The sequence below is a fragment of the Rhinoraja longicauda genome, chromosome 3 (assembly GCF_053455715.1).
Source record: "Rhinoraja longicauda isolate Sanriku21f chromosome 3, sRhiLon1.1, whole genome shotgun sequence".
Taxonomy (NCBI): Eukaryota; Metazoa; Chordata; class Chondrichthyes; order Rajiformes; family Arhynchobatidae; genus Rhinoraja; species Rhinoraja longicauda.
In genome coordinates, this window is record NC_135955.1 from 14,379,862 (window position 1) to 14,399,300 (window position 19,439).

Consider the following 19,439-nt stretch of genomic DNA (forward strand, 5'->3'; position numbering starts at 1 on the left):
CTATACGACAGGGGGGATGTAACAGGAGAGTCACAACTCATTGTGGTTCAGTCCTCCCCTTGAGAGTCTGGCCAGAAGATCTTGCATATGCTTTTTTACCTAAAACACCAAGACCGTTTGAGAATGAATATTTAGCAAATAGTGTACAATTCAAAAAGATCACTGCTGTTCATTACTAAATTTTCACATCATCTGCCAACCATCCTTACATTGTGGACAGTTTTCTGACACTTAAGCGTCACTTATCCTCAGGATAAAAGGACATACCATTAGAAAGGAGATAAGGAGGGATTTCTTTAGCCAGAGGGTGGTGAATCTGTGGAATTCATTGCCACAGGCAGCTGTGGAGGCCATCATTAGATATTGTTAAAGCGGAGATTGACAGGTTCTTGATTAGGAAGGGTGTCAAAGGTTTTGGAGAAAAGGCAGGAAAATGGGGTTGAGAGGGAAAGATAGATACAACGTACTCCGTACAGACAGTACCTGTAGTCAGGATCGAACTTGGGTCCACATCAGCTGTGGCACAGTGGAGTAATGGTAGAGATGCTGCCTTACAGCGCTAGAGACCCAAGTTTGATCCTAACTACGGGTGTTGTCTGTATAGAGTTAGTATGTTGTACCTGAGACCACCTGGGTTTCCTCTAGGTGCTCCGATTTCCTCCCACACTCCGAAGATATAGAGGTTTGTAGGTTAATTTGCTTTGGTAAAATAGTCCCTAGTGTATAGAACAGCGCTAGCATACGGGGTGATCACAGTCGGTGATGACTCGGTGATTTGTTTCCGTGTTGTCTCTCTAAAGTCTAAATCAAGGAAGAGCTGGGAAGTAATCCCATCTCACATCCCGAAGGCTAACAGGAAATGTTGCAAAGACTCGATAACTCTGATCAAATGTTGTAAACAGAAGCAGTGTTAACATTTCAGGTAGATGACGTGTAACAGTCACCGATCTGAAGCATTAACTGCTCTATTCTCTACAGACGCTGTCGATCGAATCTTTTCAATCACAGATTTCCAGAACTCACAACTTTTAGCCTTGAAAAGAAAAACCTAGATGATCTGCGCATCAGTATTTAAAAGACATTGGGGCAGGTGCATCGATAGGAAAGGTTTAGAGGGATATACGGGTCAAAAGCAGGCAAATGGGACCAGCTTAAATGGGGCATGGATGAGTTGGGCCAAAGGCCTTGGCCTCGTGATATGACTCTGCTGGATGCAAGCATGGGCCCAATGGAAGCATCAGCGATCTCTTTTCCACTCCCTGCTTCATGAGGGTGCTCACTCCAAACACCAGATAATTTCCGACTTTGGTGTTAAATAGACTTGTTAAAACAGAAACCCGCTAGTTTAATCAAATAAGAGTCTCCAAATTGCATTGATTGATCTGGCCCTCCAACAGCACAAACAATAATACATCTAAAGTCCACTAAAATTGGTTATAAACTGCAAGACCACAGGTCCTGATCAGCAGAGAGATGATTAGGTAGCTCTCCCATCACTAACAGCTGGAGACAGCACGATTGTAAGCGCCCGATTAATTTTTGCACAAATTGATCTGCGTAATATTCCTTTACTTTCTGCATTTTTCCCGTGAGAAATAATTGCCCTTTTATTCAGAGACCTTGCTGTAATTTTGATCTTTTAGATTGCAGCAGTTCGTAAAGGCTCTTTTTAATAAGGACCCAAGAGGTTGGTGCAGGAATAGGGCATCCAACCCGTCGAGTCTGTGCTGCCACTCATCAAGGTCAAGGCTGATAATGCTCTTCGGAGCCAATTTCCAGCACTCTCTCCGTATCCCTCAATGCTCAGGAATCTATCTGTCTCTTTTGGGACTCAATGACAGAGGCTCCACAGCCTCCACGGTGGAGAATTCCAAATGTGCATCATCCCCTGAAAGAACAAATTTATCCTCATCTCAGACGTGAGCAGCCCAGCCTTTAACCCGGGATTGCAAGCACTGTCTCCGGTCTCCTCAGCCAAGGCGAAAGCCCTCCCTGCATCTAACATTTCACTGGATTCTTAACAGAACACGCTGTTGTGAAAACAAGGAACTGCAGATGCTGGTTAATACACAAAAGACCAAAGTGCTGCAAGTCAGGCAGCATCTCTGGAGAACGTGAATAGGTGATGTTTCGGGTCAAGACCTTTCTTCTGATTGTAGCCAGGGGGAAGAGAAGTAAAGGGGGAAGGGCAGGACAAAGTGTGGTAGGTAATAGGTGGACAATGGTGAGAGGGGTTTTGGTCGGAAGATGGTTGGAACAAAGGCCAGAGATAAGAAAGAAAGGTGTAAGCCAGGTTTGAAGAGTTGTGGATTGTGCAGCCAAAAGGGTGAGAGTGGGTGGACGTCCAGTTGGGGCACAGGGGAAGGAATGTGGGAGGGGGGGGTAGTGAGAATCTAATATTGGAGAATTAAATGTTAACATAGAAACATAGAAAATAGGTGTAGGAGTAGGCCATTCGGCCATTCAATATGATCATAGCTGATCATCCAGCTCAGTAACCTGTACCTGCCTTCTCTCCATACCCCCTGATCCCTTTAGCCACAAGGGCCACATCTAACTCCCTCTTAAATATAGCCAATGAACTGGCCTCAACTACCTTCTGTGGCAGAGAATTCCACAGACTCACCACTCTCTGTGTGAAGAAATGTTTTCTCATCTCGGTCCTAAAAGACTTCCCCCTTATCCTTAAGCTGTGACCCCTGGTTCTGGACTTCCCCAACATCAGGAACAATCTTCCCGCATCTAGCCTCTCCAACCCCTTAAGAATTTTATATGTTTCAATAAGATCCCCCCTCAGTCTTCTAAATTCCAGCGAGTATAAGCCTAGTCTATCCAGTCTTTCTTCATATGAAAGTCCTGCCATCCCAGGGATCAATCTGGTGAACCTTCTCTGTACTCACCCTAAGGCTAGAATGTCTTTCCTCAGATTAGGAGATCAAAACTGTACACAATACTCCAGGTGCGGTCTCACCAAGGCCCTGTACAACTGCAGCAGAACCTCCCTGCTCCTATACTCAAATCCTCTTGCTATGAATGCTAACATACCATTCGCTTTCTTCACTGCCTGCTGCACCTGCACGCTTGCTTTCAATGACTGGTGCACCATGACACGCAGGTCACGTTGCATCTCCCCTTTTCCTAATTGGCCACCATTCAGGTAATACTCTGCTTTCCTGTTCTTGCCGCCAAAGTGGATAACCTCACATTTATCCACATTATATTGCATCTGCCATGCATTTGCCCACTCTCCTAATCTATCCAAGTCACTCTGCAGCCTCCTAGCATCCTCCTCGCAGCTAACACTGCCACCCAGCTTCGTATCATCCGCAAACTTAGAGATATTGCATTCAATTCCCTCGTCCAAATCATTAATATATATTGTAAATAACTGGGGTTCCAGCACTGAGCCTTGCTGTACCCCACTAGTCACTGCCTGCCATTCCGAAAAGGACCCGTTTATTCCTACTCTTTGCTTCCTGTCCGCCAACCAATTCTCTATCCACCTCAACACCTCACTGTAATCCCAACTATATCATAATCATTAATAACTATCTCCACATTTAATTCATCCACCTTATTACGTATACTCCTTGCATTGAGACATAAAGCCTTCAGGCTTGTTTTTACAACACTCTTACCCCTTATACAATTATGTTGAAAAGTGGCCCTTTTTGATTTTTGCCCTGGATTTGTCTGCCTGCCACTTTTACTTTTCACCTTGCTACCTATTGCTTCTACCCTCATTTTACACCCCTCTGTCTCTGCTCATGCTCCCATCCCCCTGCCACATTAGTTTAAATCCTCCCCGACAGCACTAGCAAACACTCCCCCAAGGACATTGGTTCCACTCCAGCTCAGGTGCAGACCGTCCTGTTTGTACTGGTCCCACCTCCCCCAGAACTGGTTCCAATGTCCTAGAAATTTGAATCCCTCCCCCTTGCACCATTTTTCAAGCCACGTATTAATCTGAAATATCCTCCTATTCCTACTCTGACTAGCACGTGGCACTGGTAGTAATCCAGAGATTATTACCTTTGAGGTCCTACTTTTGGAGGTCATACCGTTGGGTTGGAAGCTACCCAAGCAAAATATGAGGCACTGTTCCTCCAGGTTGCATGTGACCTCACTGTGACAATGGAGGAAGCCCAGGGCAGAAAGGTCAGTATGGGATGAAATAGTTAGCAACCAGGAGATCCAGCAGACAAAAGGGACTAATTTACCTTGTAGCCGAGTTCTTTAGTTTTTTCTGTCAGCATTTTATACTTTTCTTTGTTTCGAGATAGATGTTCCTTGTCTCCAATACTTTCCACGTGTTTTAGCTTCTGGTGGGATAGGTCCAGCTGCTCCTGATAATGATGGTGCTTCTCAATCTTCACCTCAAAGTGTTTCAGCTCCTCCTGTGGCCAGAAAGCAAAGGTTAAATGTGCTGCTGTTCCAGATCCACGAGCTCAAACTGCTCTGAATGCAGCAACAGCACAAGGCAGAAAAGTCAGTCCAGCTATTTCCTCTCAACTTCATTTCATCTGCTAATAGTCTGTAGCTTTCCTCACGCACCAAGCTTACAGGTCTGGAAGCAGATGCAGTACAGACGGGCCCAAACTGACCTGAGGGTTAAGTCCCGCGGCCCCTCGTGTAAGGAAGATGTTATGCATGTCAGAAACAAAGTGCTAATGCACACTGGCGAATTTACTATTATTTAGACTTTAAAGATATAGTGCGGAAACAGGCCCTTCAGCCCACTGATCGCCCCATACACTAGCACTATCCTACACAATAGAGGAAATTTAGAATTTTACTGAAGCCAATCAGCCTATAAATCTGCACTTCTTTGGAGTGTGGGAGGAAACCGGAGCACCCGGAGGAAACCCACGTTGTCACAGGAAGAACGTACAAACGCAGTCAGGATCAAATCTGGAATTCTGGCGTCTTGAGGTAGCAATTCTACGGCTGTGCCACTGTGCCGCCCGGCAGTATTCGTACTTTAAGAGACTATGTGGGGACTCCGGCGCAGAGACCACGCCGTAGCATTCACAAGAACAGCCGATTGAGTTGCGGAAACGGCCGCATGCCTAGTAGTGCACTGCTACTGAGACGTGCACCTCGGAAATGAAGCAGTAGGCTTAAAGAATCGCTTTGTAAATGCGAGGTTATGTAAGTCGTCTATTACGTAAGTCAGGGAATGCCTGTACTGTGGAATGCTGCGTTGCAGAGAATGCAATCATTCTCTTACGGAGGCTGGACCAAGGCTTTGGTCTCTTCTGGGAGCCCTCAGCTACCTCTTTATTTTTCCCACACATATAAAAAGTGACCACATCTTGTCTTGAACCGCTGGGCTCCTCAAACACATTTGCCATCTAGCAGACTAAATGGCTAGCCGAGGAATCAATAAGGCAATTCATAGTCACAGAGCTGTACAGCACAGAATTGGGACCTTCAGCCCAGTGTCATTGCCAAGCAAGTTGACATACTGAGCATGCCCCATTTGCCCGTATCTAGCCCATATCCCTTTAACATCCTTCCTATCCATATACATGTCCAAATGATTTTTAAGTCATAATTGTGTCCACTTCGATAGCTTTCTTTGCAGTCAATTCCAACTACATACTACGCTCTGAGTGATAACATAGCCCAGGGGCCCTCTTAAATCTCCCCCATTCCAATACCAACCTAAACATAGCACAAAAAGTAAGGAAATTTGTGTTTGGTAGATTATTTCTTTGTTGTAACAATGCTTCTTGGCAATAAATCTTATACCATTGGAAAGCCTGTTTATTTCCCTTTTAAATGGTGCCACATTTGTAAGGAACATGCATTTGTGGGATGAGCAGCAGAGCTGAGTATATGGGTTGCGCCCATGAAAAATTTGCCAAATCGTCTCTGCCAATGCCAAACAGCTTATTCTGCTGTTGCTATTGACTCTTGTTTTGAGCTTCTGGTACCCCCAGGTGCTGACAATCAGGTGCCTGATTGGCACCTGATTGGCAGCATCTGTGAGCATGGGCCCTGCTACAGTGGTCAGTAGGTGTCTGCTCCAAGAATCGGCATGCCACATTTGACTGATCTGGATAGGGCCCGTGCGATAGGGCAACTTCAAGCTGGTGTTCCGCAAAACCAAGTTGCGGCATTATTTGGAGTGAGCCCTAGTACCATCTCCAAAGTGAAGGCCAAGTTCCATATAACAGGGGATGTCAGAGACAGGCCGCGAAGTGGGCGTCCCAAGAAGACGACACCCGAAGAAGACCGTTTCCTCACCCTGTCAGCACTTAGGAACCGTAGACTGTCTTCTACAGATTTGCAGTCAAGGTTTGCAGGACGATATGGCCGACGGCTCTCTGCCCAGACAATTCGGAACAGACTGCAGGCAGCCAATCTCTGGTCTCATAGGGCTGCCAGGAGGCCTGCCATGACTGCCCTTCACCGTCAGGCCCGTTTGCGCTGGTGTCGGCAACACGTGCACTGGAACCTGAACATGTGGAGGAACGTTATGTTCAGCGATGAGTCCAGATTCTGCCTACGGCAGTTGGATCATAGGGTCAAAGTGTGGAGAAGACGCGGAGAACGCTATGCTGATTGCTGCACCAATAGAGTAACATCTTTTGGTGGAGGCAGTGTGATGGTGTGGGGCGGCATCTCCCTCACTGGAAAAACGAGGCTTGTCATCATTGGAGGCAATCTCAATGCAGAGAGATATCGAGATGTGATTCTGCAACCAGTGGCAATCCCATATCTCCACAGTCTGGGACCGAACTCTATCCTCCAAGATGACAATGCTCGCCCCCACAGAGCAGGGTTTCTCAGAGACTACCTCCAGAATTTGGGAGTGGAGAGGATGGAATGGCCTGCCAGCAGTCCTGACCTCAACCCCATTGAACACTTGTGGGATCAGCTTGGGCGTGCTGTTCGTGCCAGAGTGACCAACACAACCACGTTGGCTGACTTGCGACAAATGCTGGTTGAAGAATGGGATGCCATCCCATAACAGTGTGTGACCAGGCTGGTGACCAGCATGAGGAGGAGGTGCCAGGCTGTTGTGGCTGTGTATGGTTCTTCCACACGCTACTGAGGCTCCTGTTTATTAAATGAATAAATTGTTAAATTGCCAATATGTCTTGTTTCTTCAGACTTCAATCATCCAATCCACCAAACAACACCGAACAAGAGTCAATGGCAGAATAAGCTGTTTGGCATTGGCAGAGAAGATTTGGCAGATTTTTCATGGGCGCAACCCACATACTCAGCTCTGCTGCTCATCCCACAAATGCATGTTCCTTACAAATGTGGCACCATTTAAAAGGGAAATAAACAGGCTTTCCAACGGTATAAGATTTATTGCCAAGAAGCATTGTTACAACAAAGAAATAATCTACCAAACACAAATTTCCTTACTTTTTGTGCTATGTTTATATCCTTTCCCTCCACAGACGCTGCCTGGCCCGCTACATTATTCCAGCAGGCTGTTTATTCCTCCAGATCCCTGCATTTGCAGTCCCTAATGTCCCCCCCACCCCGCCAATAGGTTGGTTTACCTTAATGGAATCCAGTTCATCATGTGAGAAATTTGACTGTTTGGCCATATCCCACAGCTCAAGAACTTTAGGTTCAGAAAATTCTGCGTAGAAAATAAATACTATTATTCAAACAAATTTCACAATCACAAAGGAGTGTTTCATGGCTCTGGGCCTGTACTCGCTGAAGTTTGGTAGAATGAAGGGGGATCACTTTGAAACCTACTGAATAATAAAAGGCATGGATAGAGTGGATGCGGAGAGGATGTTTATAGTAGAGGGAGAGCCATGGACCAGAGGGCACAGCCTCAGAATAAAAGGACGTATCTTTGGAATGGAGTTGAGGGAGAATTTTAGCCAGAGGATGGTGAATCGGTGGAATTCATTGTCACTGACAGCATTGGAGGACCTCATTGGGTATTTTTAAAGTGGAGATTGACCGGTTCTTGGTTAGTAAGGTCGTCAAATGTTACGGGGAGAAGGCAGGAGAATGGAGATGGGAGGGAAAAGTAGATCAGTCATGATTGAATGGGGGAGTACTCGATGGGCCGAATGGCCCAATTTTGCTGCTATGTTTGTCTTATGGAATCTTACCACTGTCCTCGTCGTAGCCTTGGTGAATAAGTTTGCGCAAACGCCCAAAACTTTCTTGGACATTACGGTGCTTGTCCTTCAACTCTGCGTGCTTGGTGTGGAGCAAATCTTCCTTGATATGGGCTTCACCAGGGCTGATCGCGTTCTGATGTATGTCTGTGAGAAAAGAGCTCACTTCACTTACAATAAAACATACCACCCAGAGTACAAATCACTGCACATCACTATTAGTGCAGGTGCCAGAGCTTATGGGGAGAAGGCAGGAGAATGGGGTTAGGAGGGAGAGATAGATCAGCCATGATTGAATGGCAGAGTAGACTTAATGGGGAGAATGGCCTAATTCCGTTCCTATCACTTATGATCTTATGATATAGGGTCAAATTTGCTGAGCGACTTCCAAAACAACATACTTGAATCCTTTCTCCCCATTATTTTTTAATACTCCTTAATATTTTCTTCATATGTTCGACTAATTTTTTCCTTGTGCGAGGTAATCTTATTTGACTTTAACGGATTTTAAGTGGCACAACTTTGTATTTTTTATAGGAAAAAAACTCCTTCACAATTGTGCTCGTAACCCTGTGCCTATGGGTAGCATTGCATAAAAGTAATCTTATCTTACTTTTTACACTTCTCTTGCTTTAACTTGGGTCTTCTCTGTTCTGAGTTTTCAATTTTAAATATCACCTCAAAACTAAGTTACAAATGAAATACCAATCATAAAACAATCATTGCTTTTGTTATAAATGACTCAGCGGGTAGTCATGCTGCTTAACTAATGGATTTTATTGCGATACCTTCACTCCTGCTGACAGTCTCCCTCAGGATGTGATATTCCTGAATCTTGTCCTGGTGATGCAGAAACTCACGGCGCAGTTTCTGAACTTCTTCATCGTCAAATTTCCCCGATGTTATTGCCTATCAAGAAGTCCAAGAGTTAAAAGTGGCAACGCAGGCACTGCTGCTCTGTGAAATTTATCTACAAAATATTTACTCTTGAAAGAATTCAGGTTTAAGCCATTGCTATTAGTGCTCTTAATGATAGCGGGGTCAAGGGATAGGGGGAGAAGGCAGGAACGGGGTACTGATCAGCCATGATCACGGTGAATGACGGTGCCGGCTCGAAGGGCCGAATGCCTACTCCTGCACCTATTGTCTAAACTTAAACTATCAGCTTCTTTATTTAAGTGCATATTACTAATTAGCCTGATCCTTCTCACCCATCGCAGCTTCTTTAGTTATAGTCAGCTGCTTCACAGAAATTATAATGCACTGTGAAGGAAGCAGCCCAGACCATAACAGAAGCCAACCTCCCCTCCATTGACCATCTACACTTCATGTTGCCTCGACAAGGTCACCAGCAGAATCAAGGTCCAGTCTCACCCCAATCACTCCCTCTTCTCCCCTCTCCTATCAGACAAGAGGTACAGAAGTGTGAAAACACACACCTCCAGATTCAGGGACTGTTCCTTCCCAGCTGTTACCAGGCTGCTCAATTTCTCAATTCTTTAAGTTGCCATTAATACTTTAAACATGCATTGTTACACTTTTAATTCAGAAAGCCTTAAATCCGTACCAACCTTATTCCATAATTTTTCTAGTTTTGGATCATCGAATACATCGTTTTCGGAATCTCCCAATTCTCTGAGGTAATTGGATTCTGAAGGCATGGTTTTCATTCGCCCATCGAGTTTGTACTTTGTGAGGATAACTGTATGGAAAAGTATAATGACAGAGGTTACTCGTTAAACTATATTACTTTAGCTGAAGAACCCGGGATGAGCTGTATCAGCGCTGGCCCAGTCAGTAGAACTCTTACCGAGTGAAAAGGTTGCCCCGTTCGTTCCCCGCGACGGATACACAAAGACCTGGTAGGCCGCGGCCTGTAATGGGGAAGCCGCCGAGCTGGCCCCTTTCACGTCCCCCGAAGACCAGACTGGAGAGGATGAAGCCGGTTATGACAGACGCGAGAAGCAAGGCTGGCAGAGGGAACCGGGGTCTGGCCCTCGGTTGTGGGAGATGCCCCCAGGGCACGAAGGTGGCGGCAAGGAAAGGGATGATGGTTCGCTAGGCAATCCTAAGGAAGGCAATGGCTGGAAGCCTTGCAGCAGCCTGGGGCTTGTCTGGATTGGGCACCGTTGATAACACCTAGAGCATGGACTGGTCTTTGAAAATGGCATCAAAACCTGGCGCCTCTTGCATATGGTCTCAGTGCACTATTTCTGTGCACTTTACTAATCGGGGATTGTGCTTGGGCATGGCAATATTTTACTGGACTGTATGTAAGATAAGTATTTCTCTGTGAGTTTGCACATGCGACAATAAAGCACCACTGATAGACTCGCTGGTATGGTTAGTATTTAATGCCCTCCCCTGAACTAAACAGGTGAGTTCGGGCAAGAGGAGGGCTAGAGTGCGAGTTCAGAAATCAAAACCTATGTCAAGTGTATTACCGTTGAAGTTACGACGGATCCTCGCTTCCTTCTCACCGTCCTCATCAAAACCATCAGCCTTCAGCTTCTTCCAGTTGAGCTCATCTTTCTCCTGGATTTTCAGGTCACTGTGCAGCTCTGCCAGCTGCACTGGGGACAGTTGGAGCTGCGGGAAGAAACAGAGGAAACATTCAGTGTAAGTGGATCCCGAGCTGCAATTAAAAATAACCTGTAAATTAAGAGTCAATTATGAACACTGTGCACTGCCAAAAATGAAGGTAAGAAAAACTTCACCTAATAGAAAGACTGACAGAGAGATGCTTATAAATCTAGAGGACAAGCACGCCAAGAGCTAAAGTTCTCAGATATAGGTAAAGATAAAATCATAATAGGTTCCCTATAAAATAAGGGTAGATTTTAGATTTAGATTTAGAGATACAGCGCAGAAACAGGCCCTTCGGTCCACCGGGTCAGCGCCACACAGCGATCCCCGCACATTAACACTATCCTACACCCACTAGGGACAGTTTTTACATTTGCCCAGCCAATTAATCTACAAACCTGTACGTCTTTGGAGTGTGGGAGGAAGCCGAAGATCTCGGAGAAAACCCACGCAGGTTACGGGGAGAACGTACAAACTCCGTACAGACAGCACCCGTAGTCAGGATCGAACCTGAGTCTCCGGCGCTGCATTTGTTGTAAGGCAGCAACTCTACCGCTCCGCCGACATTCAGAACTTTTTCCTCAGGGTAGAAATGTCACAGACTAGAGGTCATAGCTTTAAGGCATTTGCCTTTCCATCAGGGAAAGATGAACGGGGCATATTTTTAAATTTTACACAGAGGGTGGTGGGTGCCTCAAACATGCTGCCTGGGTGGTGGTGAAGGCGGCTACGATAGTGGCATTTAAGAGGCTTTTAAATTGGCACAGGAGAATGGAAAGATCTGAATCATGTGCAGGTAGAGAATAGCTAATAGAATATTTTATCGTGGGCCGGAGGGCCTGTTGCTAGACTGCTCTTTACTATGTTCTAAAACAAAACAATAGCCAACTAGTAGGTTATCAAAATACGGCTCCAGTTAATAATAAATAGCAAAAAACTTGAAGACACTGGTTAATCTTTTAAAATGTTAACCAGGCGTCAGAAAACCTTTGAAGCAATATCAAATGTTTATCTTTATTTACCAGCCCCCATTTCACCTTCACTGTCTATAGACTGAAGTAAGTGTGTCACACAACAAGAGTAAAGACTCCCCACTCACTTACGAATGCCACTGCAGTGGCCAACTTATCACTTCCAGTGAACACGGAGATTGGGTCAGAATTTCACTTTGAACAAACCCACTCTATTAGGCAAGACTTGGTCATAAGTTGCTGACTCTCAGGAAACCCTCAGTGCAAACCAACCTCCCAGGGACAGAAAGGAGAAACCACAAGTAGTTTAAACACATCTGGGCAGTGCATGAGTAAGCTGTTCAGAACGAGGTACAGTTTGTTGCGTCCAAGAGTCTCCAATGGGGTAGATGGAACAGTTATTTATCTATCTATGTTCTAGTAATCCCTGTAAAGCGTCTTTGAGTGTTTGAAAAGCGCTATATAAATGTAATGCATTATTATTATTATTATTAATGCTTAAGTACATCAGTTCAGGTTGAGTTAAGTGAAATGCCTCATCCTCTCCCCCAACCACTCCTTGCCCTCCATTACCTCTTGCACCCCTCCTAATTCCCAAACCCTCCTCTCTCTCCCCCCAGTCCCCCCTTCTCCCAAACCACACCTCTACTCCCCCTATCCCTCACTTCCACCCACCCCACTCCCCTCTTCCTTATACCCCCACTCCCCCCCTCTTCCTTATACCCCCACTCCACTTCCCAACACCTCCTACCCACTCCCCCTCAGCTTCTCTCTGCCTGCCGTGCTCACTCACCCTCACCGCTGTCCTCCCTGCAGTCTCACTACCCCTCTTCCTCTCCCCAGCCTCATTGACCCCACCCCAACTCCTCAGCATTACCCATCCCACCTCCACTTCCCCTCGTCCCCTCATCCCCTCTCCCACTGACATTCCCACAACCCCACACCCAACCCTTGTAGTCCTGCTCCCCCTACCCTGGTTCCCCCTCCCTTCACTCTTCCCCCCAAACTCTACTCAACCCACCACCTCAAACACACCTTCCTCTTTAGCAAACTTCCCTCCCCATTCCCCCCTCATTCCCTCTCCTCCCCTTTCCCCTCCCTTCTCCTCCGCCCCTTTTGCAACCTCCCTTGTCCCCACCCACCACCCCTTCACCTCTTACTCCTCCCCATTTCCCTCACCCTTTCCCCCTCCTCCCAGTCTTCCTCCTCCCCTCCCTCTCCATCGTTTCCCTCTCCCCTCCCCTCCTTCTCCCTTTTCTCCCCCTCTCCCCACTCCTCCCTCTTCTAGCCCTCTACCTCCCATCTCCCCCTCCTCCCTCCCCCTCTCTCCTCCCTCCCATCTCCTCCCTCCTCCTCCTCCTCCCTCCCTCCTCCTCCATCTTCCCCTCTGCTCTCTCCTCCCCTCCCTCTCTCCCCCTCCACTCTCTCCTACCTCCCTTCCCACTCTCCTCCCACCCTCTCTCCTCCTCCCACCCCTCCCACCTTCCCCCCTCCCATCTTCCCCTCCTCCCATCTTCCCCCCCTCCCCCATCTTCCCCCTCCCCTCCTCCCCCCTCCTCCCATCTTCCCCCCTCCCCCTCCCATCTTCCCCCTCCCATCTTCCCCCCTCCCATCTTCCCCCCTCCCATCTTCCCCTCCTCCCATCTCTCCCCCTCCCATCTTCCCCCCCTCCCCCTCCCATCTCCCCCCTCCCATCTTCCCCCTCCCATCTTCCCCCCCTCCCATCTTCCCCCCCTCCCATCGCCCCCCTCCCCCATCTTCCCCCCTCCCCCCCTCTTCCCCCCTCCCCCTCCCATCTTCCCCCCTCCCCCTCCCATCTTCCCCCTCCCATCTTCCCCCCCTCCCATCTTCCCCCTCCCATCTTCCCCCCTCCCATCTTCCCATCTTCCCCCCCTCCCCCCTCCCATCTTCCCCCCTCCCCCTCCCATCTTCCCCCCCTCCCCCTCCCATCTTCCCCCCTCCCATCTCTCCCCCCCTCACTCACCCTCTGCGCCTTGTCCCACACCTGGCTGAGTTTGGCGACCCTGAACTCTTTCGCCGGGGCCGCCGCCGCCTCCTCGTTGGTGAGGCGCGAGTATTTGTCGGCTGCCTGGGGCCGGACGGCGATGAAGCCGCCGAGGAGGAGCAGCAGGGTCAGCACAACCCGGAGCCGTCGCTTCCCCTCCGCCGCCGCCATGATCTCAGTCACGCTCCCCCCGGCCGTCACCAGGGCAACCGGGTCCGGGCGGGCCCGCAACACGCATGCGCGGCGCCTCTCCAGGACTACAACTCCCACCGGGCTTTGCGCCGCCCTTTAGCGCCACCAGCAGGTCGCAGCGCGACGCTGCACCCCATCGTGTCTCTCTCTCTCTCTCTCGACTCGAGTGACAACATGTGGAAACGAGACATGTGGATTCAGGATAAAGGATTCAGGATATCTTTATTTGTCATCCAAAAAACAAGTCTTTTGGACGTGATTTCGTCACCCACAGTCCAACAATAAGAGCAATAAAATAAGCAAATTACACAACCCCAACCAACACAAAACACACAAAAAAAAGAAACATCCATCACAGTGAGTCTCCTCCAGTCCCCTCCTCACTGTGATGGAAGGCCAGAATGTCTTTTCTCTTCCCCTGCCGTCTTCTCCTGCGGTCAGGCTGCGTACTTGCCATGTTCCAGGCCGCACCGGACGGTGAAAGGTCCGCAGCGGGCCCAAAATGTTCGCCCGCCCGGATCGGACTTATCATCGGCGGAGCCGGCCGTCTTCGGAGGCTGCGGGAGCGGCTGGGACTCGCCTTGGGCCGGCCCGCTGCGGACCGTCCGGCGCGGCCTGCAACCACAACAACCTGACTGCGGGAGAGGACAGCAGGAGAAGGGAAAGACATTGTGGCCTTCCATCACAGTGAGGAGAGGACTGGAGGAGACTCACTGTGATGGATGTTTCTTTGATGGATGTTTCTTTTTTTGTGTGTTTTTGGGGTTGTGTAATTTTAATGCCTATTTAATGCTTTTATTGTTGGACTGTGGGTGACTGAATTTCGTCCAATATTGGATGACAAATAAAGCTATCTTGAATCTCTTGAATCTTGAATGCTGGAGTAACTCAGCGGGACAGGCAGCATCTCTGGAGAGAAGGAATGGGAGACGTATCGGGTCCAGACCCTTCTTCAGACGGAGAGTCAGGGGAGAGGGACACACAGAGATACGATGGGAAAATGAGACATCAAAAGAGATGTGGTTCAAGGAAAATGTTAGGTCGGAGAAGGTGACAACAAAGCAAACAAAGATAAAATCTGGTTTACCCCAAAGCTACACACAAAATGATGGAGTAACTCAGTGGAACAGGCAATTCTATCCAGAGTTCAGTTCAGGTTAGTTTTTTGTCACGTGTACCAAGGTACAGTGAGAAGCTTTCGTTCCATGTTAAACAGTCAGCAGAAAGATAATACAAGGGGCCACAGTTTAAGAATAAGGGGTAGGCCATTTAAAACGGAGATGAGGAAAAACTTTTTTCAGTCAGAGAATTGTGAATCTGTGGAATTCTCTGCCTCAGAAGGCAGTGGAGGCCAATTCTCTGAATGCATTCAAGAGAGAGCTAGATAGAGCTCTTAAGGATAGCGGAGTCAGGGGGTATGGGGAGAAGGCAGGAACGGGGTACTGATTGAGAATGATCAGCCATGATCACATTGAATGGTGGTGCTGGCTCGAAGGGCCGAATGGCCTACTCCTGCACCTATTGTCTATTGTCTAATACATGATTACAATCAAGCCATTTACAGTGTATAATGCACGATAAGGGAATATATTTTAGTGCAAGGTAAAACCAGCAAAGTCGGGTGAAGGAAAGTCTACGGGTCATCAACAAGATAGATCAGTTCGTATCCTCACCGCACCAGGAGTTGATGTCGTTGGTCTTCGGTTGTCGGGAGTCGATGTAATGACAGATCTGAAAGGAGTTTGAGAAGATGCCGTCTGTTCCGCTGAGTTACTCCAACATTTTGAGCCCATCTTAGGAACTGCAGCTGCTGGTTTACACGGAAGATAGACACACACTGCTGCGGTTACAAGAATTATTCTTATGTAGAATGTATGTATTGAGTATAGAAGTTGGGAGGTCATGTTGCAGTTATATAAGATGTTGGTGAGGCCACATTTCGAGTATTGTGTTCAGTTCTGGGCACCAGAAAGATGTCAAGCTGGAAAGAGCACAGAGAAGATTTACGAGGATGTTGCCAGGACCCAAGGGTCTGAGCTATAGGATGAAGTTGAGTAGCCTGCGACTCTATTTCTTGGAGCACAGGAGGGTGAGGGATAATCTTATAGAGGTGTAAAATATAATAAAAGGGATAGATTAGGTAGATGCACCAAATCCTTTACCCAGAGCAGGTGAATTGAGGACCAGAGGACAGGTTTAGAGTGAAGGGGAAAAGATTTAATAGGAATCTGAGGGGTAACATTTTTACATTAAAAAATGGTGTATTGAACTTTAATCAGACTTTGTGTAGGATGGAACTGCAGATGTGGTTTAAACCGAATAGATGCAAAAAGCTGGAGTAACTCAGCGGGGCAGGCAGCATCTCTGGAAAGAAGGAATGGATGACATTTCAGGTCGAGACCCTTTAATCAGACTTTACTGGATTTTATCTTGCACTAAACATTGTTCCCTTTATCCTGTACCTGTACACTGTGGACGACTGGATTGTATTCGTGTGTATTGTCTTTCTGCTGACTGGTTAGCTTGCAGCAAAAAGCTTTTCACTGTACCTCGGTACACGTGACAATAAACTAAATTCAACTCTTTCGCTCCCTTCTCCCCCCCCCCCCCCCCCCCCCCATCGACACAATTGTCTTTATAAAGTGATTTGCTATATCCTTAAGAGCTCTATCCAGCTCTCTCTTGAATGCATTCAGAGAATTGGCCTCCACTGCCTTCTGAGGCAGTGAATTCCACAGATTCACAACTCTCTGACTGAAAAAGTTTTTCCGCGTTATAACAGAACTACCTGTGCTCTATTCCAGCACTCCTTTAGAACATTGAACATAGAACAGTACAACACAGGAACAGCCCCCTTTGGGCCACAATGTTTATGTCGAACATGATGCCCGGTTAAACTGATCTCGCCTGCCTGTATCCGTCTATTCGCTAGACTTCCATGTGCCTGTTAAATGCCACTGTGGTACCTGCCTCCTCCACCACCACCACCACCACTCTGGCAAATGCGTTCCAAGCCCCCATCACAATAGATGTGATGTTGAAATTTCGATACAGCATCGAAGTCACTCTCACGCTCTGAAACATAGTCGACCCATACATTTTGGATGAAATAGATTGCTCACTGACACGCGTTCACCAAAGGCTGGGTGGATCTGACGGGGGTGGGTGAGATGAATATATCAGTCCTCACTATCACCAGCAAGCGACCGTCCAAAACTTTTGTGTTGACGAGCGTAGATTTCATTTAATTCTTGTTGCCATAGTGTTGGAACCCAGTCTAAACAGTTGTGGCGAATTGAGAATGTCGGTGTTTCGGGGCAGATTCTAGCCCAGGAAGCTCGTCGTTCAGGGACGACTTGGGTGGGCCCCGTCCAGTCAATGTGAGAAAAAACAATCACCAGATCACAAGCCGGTCCACGGATCCATCTCCCTCCCGGCAGAAGGAGAAGAAGAAGGAGGAAGGAAGAAGGAAGGAGGAAGAAGTAGTCTCCCAAAGTTGTCGGCCACCTCCAGAGGGATGGAGGTTCTCCAGTGCGACGTTGCCCAGGCTTGCTTGGTCCCAGATGCTCGGCTGTTCCGAGGAGAGGACGCCGGCTACTTGGTGTCCACCGCCTCCGAGTGCGGGGACAGGGAAGAGATGAGCCCGGGCGGGAGGAACCTCAACAAGCAAGCGGCCAGAGGCAAACCCTGGCGTAAACTCGAGGCGGCTTACGGCGACGGGGACGGGGCGAGACTCGCCAGTGCCAAGAGCAACGTAAGGCCACGCTGTCTGCAAGGGTCAAGGCGGGATAGACCTTGTAGTCACCCAGTCACACTTCATTAGGTGACCTTGCCCCCCCCCCCCCCCCACCTCCCGTGCGTTCCTTTATAGATATAATACTGCCTTTGACGCATGATTGCAACGTATCTTCTCCACTGGGACAGGTAGTATTGGATGCACATTAATGCAAAGCCAAGCTGGTTGTCCATGCTACCAGGTCCTGCCCGAACACTGAGCCAGAAAGTCATACAACGTGGAAACAGGCCCATCGGACCAACTTGCCCACACCCATCTACACGCCCCCATCTACACTGGTCCCACCTAGTCCAATACCAGTCCCACATCTTGTATCTATGTGTTACCTTTCACCATTTTTTTGCACCCGATTACTCTCCATGGAGCAAAATGTTGTCAAATGGCAAGAGCATGGATGGATGTAGGCATAAGGAACTGCAAATGTTGGATTCTTTCTGTAGGACACAAAGTGGTGGGAAACACAGTGGTCAGACCTGCTGAGTTACTCCAGCACTTTGTGTTCCAAGCATGGACGGATGCTTGATAATGAGAATGGAAATGTGGATGTAGCCCAGTCCATCACACACAACAGATTCCCTGCCGTTAACTCCATCTACACTTCATGCTGCCTCGGGAAAACAGCCAACATATTCAGACTTGTCCTACCCCGGTCATCTCTCCTTCTCCCTGCTCCCGACCGGCAGAAAGCGAGCACCACCAGACTCAGGAATAGCTTTTTCTCCTCTGTTATCAGGCTTCTGAACAGTTAATAGTCAATAGACAATAGACAATAGGTGCTGGAGGAGGCCATTCGGCCCTTCGAGCCAGCACCGCCATTTAATGTGATCATGGCTGATCATTCTCAATCAGTACCCCGTTCCTGCCTTCTCCCCATACCCCCTGACTCCGCTATCCTTAAGAGCTCTATCTAGCTCTCTTTTGAATGCATTCAGAGAATTGGCCTCCTCTGCCTTCTGAGGCAGAGAATTCCACAGATTCACAACTCTCTGACTGAAAAAGTTTTTCCTCATCTCAGTTCTAAATGGCCTACCCCTTATTCTTAAACAGTGGCCCCTTGTTCTGGACTCCCCCAACATTGGGAACATGTTTCCTGCCTCTAACATGTCCAACCCCTTAATAATCTTATACGTTTCGATAAGATCTCCTCTCATCCTTCTAAATTCCAGTGTATACAAGCCTAGTCGCTCCAGTCTTTCAACATACGATAGTCCCGCCATTCCGGGAATTAACCTAGTAATTCTAGTGTACTGAGACACCTCACTCACCTGGTGTATCGACATATCTTGCACAACCACGATGAGGGTATTTACACACCTTGCACACCAGTGTGAGGATATTGACACACCTTGCACACCAGGGTGAGAGCATTAGCACACCGTGCACTCCCAGGGTCCAGTGTATTAGCACATCTTGCACAGCAAGGTGCACCGACACACATTGCATTGCCAGGGTGAGTGCATCAGCCCACCTCGTACACCCAGGGTCCAGTGTACTAACACACCTTGCACACCCACAGTGAGTGTACTGAGACACCTCACTCACCTGGTGTATCGACATATTTTGCACAACCATGGTGAGGGTATTAACACACCTTGCACACCCACATCCATTGTATTGGCACACCTCACAATCAGTGTATCGACACATCACACACACCTAAGGTGAGTGTATTGGCACACCTTGAACACTCTGGGCCCAGTGTATCACACTTTGCACACCAGTGTGAGTGTACTGACTCACCTTGCACACCAGTGTTAGTGTACTGACTCACCTTGCACACC

At 48.0% G+C, this 19,439-nt stretch overlaps 1 protein-coding gene across 1 annotated transcript; it reads right to left on the bottom strand.

Annotated features, from left to right (window-relative positions):
• Positions 1-5: 5 nt before the first annotated feature.
• On the bottom strand, positions 6-13,878 carry lrpap1 (low density lipoprotein receptor-related protein associated protein 1). Its single transcript, XM_078432073.1, has 8 exons — positions 13,650-13,878; positions 10,553-10,697; positions 9,680-9,810; positions 8,897-9,017; positions 8,100-8,255; positions 7,527-7,609; positions 4,221-4,397; positions 6-99 (listed from the first exon to the last, which is right to left on the bottom strand). The coding sequence occupies exons 1-8, from the start codon at positions 13,839-13,841 to the stop codon at positions 31-33; spliced, it is 1,074 nt and encodes a 357-aa protein (XP_078288199.1). The 5' UTR covers positions 13,842-13,878; the 3' UTR covers positions 6-30.
• Positions 13,879-19,439: the final 5,561 nt, after the last annotated feature.